The 12,220-nt window shown below is 41.6% G+C and overlaps 1 protein-coding gene across 1 annotated transcript in view; it reads left to right on the forward strand.

The window, feature by feature from the left end:
• The window catches only part of LOC125453325 (protein diaphanous homolog 3-like), a 507,084-nt gene that overhangs the window by 324,165 nt on the left and 170,699 nt on the right, over positions 1–12,220 (forward strand). Inside the window, exon 21 of the mRNA XM_059646411.1 lies at positions 11,090–11,329. Coding sequence (XP_059502394.1) covers positions 11,090–11,329 — 240 coding nt within the window. The remainder of the gene's footprint in view (positions 1–11,089; positions 11,330–12,220) is intronic.

Raw genomic sequence — 12,220 nt, forward strand, 5'->3', positions numbered from 1 at the left:
GGTCCGCAAATTATGTGATCATGCAACACCAAAAGTGAATGTTAAGGATGCCAGCAGCATCTTACAACAAATAACACTTAACAGCAAATAACACAACTGACTTTGCAAAATTTAACCTGACCCTAATCTTGTTTTGTAACAGCATCAGTGCACTTGGTTGCATTGAATATAACTATATTAACTTAGCTTAATGGATTAGAAATTCTGTACAAGTTTAAATTTTCTTTATTTCTTATGTCTGCAGCTGTCAATTTAATTTATATTTGTTAACGCAACACATGCAAAGTGGAAGTACAGTTCATTTGGAGAGCTATTCACTTTATACTAGTATTAGAGATATAGATCTTATTAAATTTTATCTCTTGCTGCTTTCTTTGCGCATTGATGATCCATACATTTTAACCATAATGGGTATCTCTGAAGTTTTATATTTTGTGTGCTTTCTTTTTGAAAAACACCATTTCTGTTATGTTGTTGCACGGACATTTCAACTGTCAGGCCTGCTGAATTATTTTCTTCCAGAATAACATAGGGGCCAAAAACATGTCCAGAAACCAGTGGAAACAAGCGACTCCGATCTTGCCATAACCGTCAAGAACTAACTCAGATCAGTTTTTTAACATTTATGTCATGAGCTCATGTTAGTCCTCTAATGCATTATCAGCCATCTGTTTTAGGAAGTATTTAAATTGAATTTGACTCTTGATGTATCATTACAAAATATGGTTGTCCCAGGTGGCATGAGCATACGACTTGCAAGAGAACTGGTAGACGCAATCATCTGGAATGCTGTCATGCAAATGTGGAATGTGATTTTCCAGTGGACAATTATCAATTGTGGCAGAATAATTGGAAGATGCTGAACAGAGGCCAAAGACTTCCCGAGAAAAGACTTTCACAAAATTAATAAATGATGTATCATAGCCGCCACTATTGGCATGAAGAACTTTTGAGGGGTCGGCATTGCAGTTGGGCAGTGGTACGTGGCCACGTGATTGAATCTGGAAAATAACAGGATTATGCAGACACACAGAGACATCTTCAGACTGTTTACTTCACTTTCCTAACCTAATTTCATTCTTAGAAATTTGACATCTTTTTTGCACCAGTTAAAGTTAAATATGACTTAAATAGGACTTGGTCAATAAATCCAAGGACCTACTCTGTTACCCTGTTCAATCACAGCTCTCCTCTATTGTAGTTATTTTTACCCTCTTTAATACTATATCCCTTGTCTGAAAAAAATGTCATAACAGTCTTCTCAATGTAATGAAACAAACAATGCAGATGCTGAAAATTTGAAACAAAAAGTGCAGAAAAACTCAAAAGGTCTGGCAGCATCTGTGGAGAGAAAAGCAGTTAGCTTACATCAGAACTGAAAGGAGCTGGGAAAAGTTGGTGTTAATGCAGATGACAGGGTGGGGGGAGGGGTGTGAGTTGTGCAGGTGTTGAGGAAGTGCTGGTGGTGGGTGGGGGGGGGTTGGGGGAGGAGGAGTAGTGAGATGAATAGATAGACGCAGTGCCCAGAGAGAGAAAAGATAAAGGGAAGCAGACAAAGGAATTGCTGTTGGTAAGCGAGGGAAGAAGTTAAAGCTGGATATATGATGTTAGGAACTGTGAAGAGTTGAAAATGAGTTGCCTGCTGGGAGCAACCCATATTGAATAGAATCTGGGGTGTGGGATTAGTAATGAAAATGGAGGGAGGTGTTCAAACTCTGAAACAGTTCAACTCAGTTTTGCCTCCTGAAGCCTATAAGGCACCGAGGCGGAAAATGAGGCGTTATTCTTCCAGCTTGCATTGAACTTTGCTGGAACACTGCAGCAGACTCAAGAAATGTTGCTGTGGGAGCATGATGGAGTGTTGAAGTGCCCCCCCCGCCGCCCGAACACACATGTACATGCAGACACACATACAGATATGTACACACAGACACACATGCACACACGTACACAGACACATGCACGTACACACGCACACAAACATGGAGACTCAAACACAGGCATATATGAATACATGCACACACACAAAAGCATGCACATGCATGTAAGCAGACACACAAACACAGACACATGGACACAGGCACATAAAAATGTGCGTGCACACACATGAGCAGAACACGAACGCAGGCGCACAAGCGTAGAGACCCAGGCGCTCTCAAACACGGAGACACACCACACACATGCATACACATGCACATATGCAGACACACAGGCACACACGGAGGCACAGGCCTGCACCCACACGCCCACATATGCAGACACACACATGCTGCACCATGTCATCCATGTGATCAGCTTAAAGAGATAATGGGAACTGCAGATGCTGGAGAATTCCAAGATAATAAAATGTGAGGCTGGATGAACACAGCAGGCCAAGCAGCATCTCAGGAGCACAAAAGCTGACGTTTCGGGCCTAGACCCTTCATCAGAGAGAGGGATGGGGTGAGGGTTCTGGAATAAATAGGGACAGAGGGGGAGGCGGACCGAAGATGGAGAGAAAAGAAGATAGGTGGAGAGGAGAGTATAGGTGGGGAGGTAGGGAGGGGATAGGTCAGTCCAGGGAAGACGGACAGGTCAAGGAGGTGGGATGAGGTTAGTAGGTAGCTGGGGGTGCGGCTTGGGGTGGGAGGAAGGGATGGGTGAGAGGAAGAACCGGTTAGGGAGGCAGAGACAGGTTGGACTGGTTTTGGGATGCAGTGGGTGGGGGGGAAGAGCTGGGCTGGTTGTGTGGTGCAGTGGGGGGAGGGGACGAACTGGGCTGGTTTTGGGATGTGGTGGGGGAAGGGGAGATCTTGAAACTGGTGAAGTCCACATTGATACCATATGGCTGCAGGGTTCCCAGGCGGAATATGAGTTGCTGTTCCTGCTACCTTCGGGTGGCATCATTGTGGCAGTGCAGGAGGCCCATGATGGACATGTCATCTAGAGAATGGGAGGGGGAGTGGAAATGGTTTGCGACTGGGAAGTGCAGTTGTTTGTTGCGGACTGAGTGGAGGTGTTCTGCAAAGCGGTCCCCAAGCCTCCGCTTGGTTTCCCCAATGTAGAGGAAGCCGCACCGGGTACAGTGGATGCAGTATACCACATTGGCAGATGTGCAGGTGAACCTCTGCTTAATGTGGAATGTCATCTTGGGGCCTGGGATAGGGGTGAGGGAGGAGGTGTGGGGGCAAGTGTAGCATTTCCTGCGGTTGCAGGGGAAGGTGCTGGGTGTGGTGGGGTTGGAGGGCAGTGTGGAGCGAACAAGGGAGTCACGGAGAGAGTGGTCTCTCCGGAAAGCTGACAGGGGAGGGGATGGAAAAATGTCTTGGGTGGTGGGGTCGGATTGTAAATGGCGGAAGTGTCGGAGGATGATGTGTTGTATCCGGAGGTTGGTAGGGTGGTGTGTGAGAACGAGGGGGATCCTCTTTGGGCGGTTGTGGCGGGGGCGGGGTGTGAGGGATGTGTTGCGGGAAATACGGGAGACGCGGTCAAGGGCGTTCTCGATCACTGTGGGGGGAAAGTTGCGGTCCTTGAAGAACTTGGACATCTGGGATGTGCGGGAGTGGAATGTCTTATCGTGGGAGCAGGTGCGGCGGAGGCGGAGGAATTGGGAATAGGGGATGGAATTTTTGCAGGAGGGTGGGTGATTAGGAGGTGTATTCCAGGTAGCTGTGGGAGTCGGTGGGCTTGAAATGGACATTAGTTACAAGCTGGTTGCCTGAGATGGAGACTGAGAGTTCCAGGAAGGTGAGGGATGTGCTGGAGATGGCCCAGGTGAACTGAAGGTTGGGGTGGAAGGTGTTGGTGAAGTGGATGAACTGTTCGAGCTCCTCTGGGGAGCAAGAGGCGGCGCCGATACAGTCATCAATGTACCGGAGGAAGAGGTGGGGTTTGGGGCCTGTGTAGGTGCGGAAGAGGGACTGTTCCACGTAACCTACAAAGAGGCAGGCATAGCTGGGGCCCATGCGGGTGCCCATGGCCACCCCCTTAGTCTGTAGGAAGTGGGAGGAGTCAAAAGAGAAGTTGTTGAGTGTGAGGACGAGTTCAGCTAGGCGGATGAGAGTGTCGGTGGAGGGGGACTGGTCGGGCCTGCGGGACAGGAAGAAGCGGAGGACCTTGAGGCCATCTCCATGCGGAATGCAGGTGTACAGGGACTGGACGTCCATGGTGAATATGAGGTGTTGGGGGCCAGGGAATTGGAAGTCCTGGAGGAGGTGGAGGGCGTGGGTGGTGTCACGGACGTAGGTAGGGAGTTCCTGGACCAAAGGGGAGAAAATGGAGTCCAGATAGGTGGAGATGAGTTCGGTGGGGCAGGAGCAGGCTGAGACGATGGGTCGACCAGGGCAGGCAGGTTTGTGGATTTTGGGAAGAAGATAGAAACCGGCCGTGCGGTCAGCTTAAATGCCACTTTTCCCAAGTGGTTCTAGTTTTGATGAAAGATCACTGGACTCAAAATGTTAACTCTGTTTCTTTGTGCTAAACACACTGAGTTCATCCAGCATTGCAATTTTAAACAAAAACAGACAATGTTCCTGCCATGCACGGCTGTATGAGGGGTAATCATTTCAAATTCTTTATTACCCTTTTTATGGAAGAAATGATTTTTAGTTTCTCTCTGAACTAATTCAGCTCTATTTTGTATTATATCACCTTATTCTTAAATCCCCTATCCCACCCAGCCCTCCTAAAAAATCAATGATTTTCTCTGTCTGCCTTACTGATACCTTCAAACATTTTAAACACCTGGTTAACTGTAAGCCCTGTCTCAGGAATATAAACTAAGACTATGCAATCTGTCATCATAAATTGACACCATTTAACACTAGTATCATTCTGGAGAACCTGCACTCTTTCCAATTCCTTTAATCCTCTCTGTGGTTAAAGTGATATACTGTGAGTCCTGACCATCTGAAAGAAAACAGAAAATACTGGAAGTATTCAATTTGCCTGGCAGCATCTATGGAGAGAGCAATAGTTAAAGTTTTGCTTCAAACAAAATGCCTTCATTACTGAAGAATCCTATTTGACTCAAAACATTTGCTTTCTTTCTCTCCCCAGTTATGACCAAATCTGTTGAAAATTCCAGAACATTTTAATTTTCTTTTGTTCTCAGTTAGTGTTCAAAACTGTTTCTTTGTCATTTGGAAACTCTAGTCATTTCATCTGGCCTCGATAACCACATGCTCAGTGAGAGTATGTCAACTCTCTTTCAAATCTTCTGATCTTGAAAGGCTGCAAGTCTCACTACAGGGCTTACAGGGAATTGAGAAATTCATAGAGCTCACTTCTGTAGAATGAAGACATCGTTCGAAGACTGTAAAACATTTTTGAGGGAAGGAAAACTTCCAAACAAATCTCATCGATACAGAAATTAATGGCATAGCAAGGAAAATTGTTTCAGCAGCTTGGAAAGGAGCAGCGCTTCCAACAGTATAATCTCAGATACTGCTACTGACAACAGGAATGCCTTGTTTGGGAGAATTTAAATAGAGGAATGCTGTTGCATATCAGCAGATGCACTGTCCTTGACAGAAGATAGATCCAATTCCAGTGGTAAGGCAACCTTGATGACCGAGGAGCTCTCTACTACTGTAGCCTTCATCTGCCATTGATATCACATGAATGTCTTCCACCTGAATTGCGTTGAGCACTCGTTCTGGATTATGCTTTTCTGGTTCCTCCCCTCCAACCTTACTGTCATTGACAGCTCTTGACTGTATCACTCTCAGGATCAATGGGACACTTGAGCCTCTCCAGCACAGCAACTTGGCAATCCACAGAAACGATCAGTAGGGGTAGTATTGAGAAGAAGGTTTATAACAATATTATTTTGGAATTTGTATTCTAAAGTGGGGTAAATAGGTTTTTTTGTTGCTGTTTTGTGAACATGAGTTGTTATTGTGTTATGTCTTTAGAAGCTCATATTTTCGCACTGAGATAAAACATTTTCAAGTTATTATGAGCCAGATTTTCCAAGGAGTGGTAACCCCATGCAGATTGCCATTCCTATCATTCCTTTTGACAAGAGAGGGGAGCTGTACATTTCTGAGAGGAGGTTCTGCTCTTGTCTCTCTCAGAAACACGAAGCCTTACTTAGATTCTGATCATTCTTTCATCATGTAGAATTTAATGAGCAGCAAACCATATCAGCTTTTTAACAGCACTGAACTGCGCTATCTTGAATTTTAATGTCTTGACAACCAATTTGGACAAGTACCACGACCCACCTTATTGGCCCAGTCAGTATGCAGATTGACATGAGTGATATAAATGTGGTGCCCTTCGTGCGCAACTCCATCATTTCCTGATTTATACTTTGTCCTATAGTGAAGCAACCCTTCAAGACCTCGAGATGTTTCCCATCTTTACCTTCTATTCCTTATTTCCTTCCAACATGAGGGGCAATGACGGGAGAGAAAATTGAGTTGGGGAAAGTGATTGCTGATGTTCTTTTTACAACTGGAACAAAGTCAGCTTGCAGACCCAACTTTATCCTCCTGCCTGGAGCAAATATTATGTGACCAGGCACTTTAGAGCAAGGTGGCTGTGCTGAGTTGGGAAGTTCTATGAGTCGAAGTACATGGCTTGGTACTGAGTATCTGTCTCAATTACAACAAAAGGTGGAGGTGAGAGTGTGGTTGAGCATATTAGGGGCTGCAAAAGTGTTTAGCTGAATGGAGGACTAAGGGCTCGAACATTGATAAATTGGTAGTTTAAAAGAAATTTGGCACAGTTTTTTTGGAGGTGGATACTCAAGGATATATAGTTTGGCATGACTTCTCATATGGATGGAGAGGGATACACAGAAATTATCAGAGGTGGCCTTACTTCTGAAAGATATCAGAATGATAAGTCTGATAAAGTAGCAATCAGACTGTACAATGCTATGATCATACTGTAACTTGTGTGCTATGTTCAGCTCTGGACACCAAGAAACAAAAGACTTTTGTACACTGGTGGCATTGCAAAGAGGTGCATTGAGGTTTATCTGGAGATTTGAGGAATGTATGATTGTAGGAATACGATTGTAAATAGTATGGCACAGATTTGTTCAGAATATTAGTTTAAATTAAACACTGATATTCGGAGACTGGGACACCGATTTAATCAAGTAGAGTTAAGTAATTTAGTGAGCATGTCATTCAGCAAATGAATAATAAAACAAATGCAGGCCCTTTTTCCTTTCTGTAATCAAGAGTTAGAATTCACAACATTCTTCAGAAAGTAAATCTCGTTTCACATTATTTTAGTTTTCGTTTTGTTTCCATGTCTTTGCAGGCTGCTCTTTTATGTTTGAAAAGGAGTGGATAAACAAATTTATTAAAGTCAATGAAAATTAAAACACAACATTTCCGATTAACCAACTCATCCTTGTAATAGAAAATAATTCTAATTAGTTTTTATAAATGGTGATTTTTTTTAACCTTTATCTAGTTTACTAATTTTCTTCAGATATCCATTCAGGGGAAATAAATGGCTGGTAAATGCTTTTAAACTTTCCTCAGTAACTCATGAACTGTTCAGGACCTGCAGAATTTTGTCCAAATTGTGATGACAGAGCAAGATGATTCTTAAAATTAGGAATTTGCTTTTTAGACGAATACAAAATTCTTTCTCAATGTCAGATTGCAAGGAAACTTGGACATATTCAGGCTTCACTCTCAACATGGAGCCCAGCTGCCTATAGGTGTTATTGCAGTCAAGCCAAATATTAAAAATAGACTGAGACAAGGGCTTCTACAAATATAGTGAGGTTCAATGACACAGCCATTTCAATGCAACATAGCCCATTTTAAAATTAAAGAAGAAAATATTGTTTTTGTTAAACAACTCGTGATCTTTTTGATGTCTTCTCGATGCAATGCAACTCTTGGAGAAATAGATGTGGAGTTGGTGGGGATCTTGATACCTCACTTGGCCAGAGTATTCAACGTGCAGAGCAGCTAATTCCATAATCAGGAGATAAACCAATGCATGTGGGAATTTAAACCAAAAAATATTTATTTGCCAACACGATGAGTCATTTGCCACTGAGAAAGCTCTATGTATGCCAGGACTGATATTGAAATTCCAAATATTTCAGTCTGCCTAAGTTTCAGGGACTTCATTGCGCAATGAATGAGAAAATTACATTTTTTTCATAACGCTTCCCTACGACAACCAACGCTCTCAGCTTCCTTGAATTCCTTTCAAATTCAGGATGGGGCTTGGAGATGGTGTGCTTGTTTTTCTGTTTTGGGTAGAGGACTCCATTGATTTCCAATTTCTAAGACAAGACAATTCAATTGCTGTTACACTGTCTCTGTTTTGACTTTTTTTAAACATTGAGTAAGGGCTAATTTATTGATTAAAAATAGCCAAACTGAATCTGGTGGATTGGTACCTGTTTATCATCAGTTTTTAAGTTTTTAAAAGCACCTAGATCCCATGACAGTTTCCATATAGTGGTAGTTAAAGAACTTCTCATCAATGTGACCATTTGGTTTCAGTTAGAAACAATGAATGGGGTAAATGCTCAGCTACTATTATTTATTCCATAGTTCATTCACGGGGAGGCGATGACCGAGTGGTATTATCTCTGGATTGTTAATCCAGAGACCCATTTAATGTTCTGGGGACCCGAGGTTCCAATCCTGCCACAACAGATGGTGAAATTTGAGCTCAATAAATATCTGGAATTAAGAGTCTAGTGATGACAGCGAATCCATTGTCGATTGTCAGAAAAAACCCATCTAGTTCACTAAAATCATTCAGGGAAGGAAAATGACATCTTTACCCCGTCTGGCCCACACGTGACTCCAGACCCACAATAATGCCCTCTGCACAATTAAGGATGGGCAATAAATGCTGGCCTAGCCAGCAATGCCTTCCTCTCGTGATTGAATAAACAAAAAAAAATCAGCTGACAACATTTAGTATTCCAAAGAAGCTGCACAAAACTGATAAAGCTCTGCCTTCTCAATTTTCACTGAGATCTTAGTGGTGTTGTCTTTGGTCAGTGTTTTGCAAAGGACCTTCATTCTGTCTTTTAGTCCCAATGATCATCCAGTAGTTATTGTTTGTTTCTTCTGAACTGCAGAAACAGGTTCCCTTGATAGGATCTGTTAGTGTTGTACCCTGGACAAAAAGTCAACTTCTTTATGATTTCACTTTTATTTATCTTCAGAACTAAATCTGGAATATTGTGGCATGAGGAAGTAGAGCAAAAATTACAGAAATACTGTTTCTACCTGGATGATCAAAAATTTTTGGCGTACAGATGTCACTAGCAAAGGAAACACCTGTGACATCTTTTTAGCTAGTGACAACTTCAACACTGTTATTGACTGGATTGAGTAATCTAAAATTAAATTAATGACTGCTAATTTTGATACGTCAATTTCTCGTGCTGAATAATCATGTGTTATTATTTGTTGTGAAAGCTCTAATTTCTAATAATTGCATGAATAACTAAAGTGATTGACTAATTTTTAAAAACAACATTCACAACATGACAAAAGGTTTAATATGTTTTGGATGTAAGTTATTTGTTAGACGGCATTCTCAAGCTGTGTTAATTTTTATGTAGGAGAGGTAATGGGAACTGCAGATGCTGGAGAATCCAAGATAACAAAGTCGGGGGCTGGATGAACACAGCAGGCCAAGCAGCATCTCAGGAGCACAAAAGCTAACGTTTCGGGCCGAGACCCTTCATCAGAAAACCTTTTCTGATGAAGGGTCTAGGCTCGAAATGTCAGCTTTTATACTCCTAAGATGCTGCTTGGCCTGCTGTGTTCATCCAGCCCCCCACTTTGTTATCTTTAATTTTTATATAGTTTACAGCCTCCAAACCAGACCACAATTTCAGTTTGTAACTATGATTCCCATTTTTGTGATGGCCAGTGCTGGTATTAATTCTGTTATTGGCATTTACACTCCTGTAGACTCAAGTTGGTCTCTTTATTTATCACTTTACCACTTCCATTTCCTTTCATCCATTTTACCAACTTATCAGTTCTACCTTCTACTTCATCACAATGTTCCCATTGCTTACTTGATTGACAGCAGTGGTTCTCTAATCTCTTATCCAGAGGAAACCCATGCAGACACGGGGAGAATGTGCAAATTCCATACAGGCAGTCACCCGAGTGTGGAATTGAACCCAGGTCCTGGTGCTATGAGGCAGCAGTGCTAACCACTGAGCCATTGTGCCACCCCTTTACCATCGATTATCACCAGCTAGATTCTCTCCACTGCAAGGATATTAGCAAACTGCATAATAAATAAGTTAAGAATAGACAATATTGTGAATTAAATGCAAGCATATTGGCTTGTCCCCATTCATTTGCACGATTCCTATATTGTTGTTCTAAACCTAAGTGGATATTCTTGACAATGTAATTTTTCTGATCTCTCATTTTTCCAACTGTCTCAACATTGCGGATATCATTCAGGGCTGGGAGAATTCTGTCCCCTGCTTCTTTCTCTATTTCTAGAGGTGCTGCCTGTCCTGCTGAGTATATCCACCATTCTCAGTTTTTATTTCAGATTTTGCTGTATCGGGATTATTTTGCTTAAATAATTGTTTTTATAATTGTAATTGTTTGCATGATTTTTGTCTGGTCTTCTCTTTTTCTGTGGTGAAGTTAGCACAAGGTTACAAATTTAAGTTTCCATTGCAATTTTTTCCTGATTTGTATTTAGTGATGTTATTGCATGTATTTTTGCGTTAGTGAGATCCTGCTTATTTATATTTAGTAATAAAAATCTTTCATACCTTACTAAGCAACATATTTCTGTAACCCAACAGGTTTACCATGTGAACTGTTACTTTGGGTCATAAGCACACGTTATTGTTATGTGATTTAGTGTATTGGCTGACTGGACTGATCTATGGTAAAACTGTATCTTTTATTAGCTATTGTGAAATAAGCAGTCGTTATTAGCAACTGCAGTTAGAATTCCAGTTGCTTGCCCAGATGTCTTTGATTCTTGGGTCCATTTTTTCACACCCTATGAGTTAAGATCCTCCTACAGCTTGTTAATATCAATAAACCATCTTTGGTTAAATTAATTTGTTTTGTATCCTAGTGGGACCAAAGTTTACATTTTTATTCTTCTCTCCAACCAGATCAGCAGTGTTAAAAATCTTCGCCCACGGCTGAATGCTATTCTGTTTAAGCTTCAATTTGAGGAACAGGTGAATAATATCAGACCTGACATTATGGCTGTCGCAACTGCATGTGAGGAGTTAAAGAAGAGTAAAAGATTTGGAAACCTGTTGGAGCTGGTGTTACTAATTGGAAACTACATGAATGCTGGTTCTCGAAATGCTCAAACATTTGGCTTTAACATCAACTTCCTATGCAAAGTAAGTCCATATCTCAAAATATTTAGGCAGAGCCATACAATACTCTACAGACTTGTCACAAGCAAATAGATAAAATTACAGCTCATTGTAGTGTGTTCGCCCCTAAACTCTTCAAACTATGAAAAATAAACCGTACAGATTAACAAAATAGACCAGAATTTGGTAGAGACGGAAATCTGACGTCAGGGTCAGTAAGTTACACTTTTCTCTGCACAGCTCAAAAATGTTCGTGTTATAGTTTGCAGAATGATAGGGTACCTGAGACCTTGGTGGATAATGACAATGAAAGGTGTACCTCCTTAGCCAACAATATTAACGCATCAAATATGGGAAAGACAATAATGAGGGAGAATTAGAGAGAGTGAATCCATGATCAAATCAGACACACAAGGAGATATAGAGAAGAAGGCCTGACAGGAATAAACAAAAGGGAAAAAAACACAAAGTATAGTAGGAATGATAATGTAAAATTCAACATTTTTAAAAATCTCCAAAAACAATTTGCCATTTGAAGGAATGAGAATTCAGATTCAGACAGTTTGATTGGCAATGGATAATAGTTATCCTGGGCTGAATTTTACAAAATATCAGTTAAGTGTCAATTTGAGGGAGTTTCATTGAGCGTTTCTATTCATAAGCATGTTTTCTCATGCAGATTTACATTGCTCCCTTCATTATATGAGCACATTGTCTCTATGTCACCTTGCATGTGCTATCGTGCACTCACCAAAGGTGGGAAGTATTTGCCTCAATGGGATCTTTCAGGAATGTTGGTGCCATATTTAATCCCCACCCATGCTTCCAGCTAGGAACTGCCTACCACAGTGCACCTAATGGGAGGAGAATGAAAAAGAAATGAGGGTACTTAGGTGGTACAGGTGAAACCTCATT

The sequence above is a fragment of the Stegostoma tigrinum genome, chromosome 6 (assembly GCF_030684315.1).
Source record: "Stegostoma tigrinum isolate sSteTig4 chromosome 6, sSteTig4.hap1, whole genome shotgun sequence".
Classification (NCBI taxonomy): Eukaryota; Metazoa; Chordata; class Chondrichthyes; order Orectolobiformes; family Stegostomatidae; genus Stegostoma; species Stegostoma tigrinum.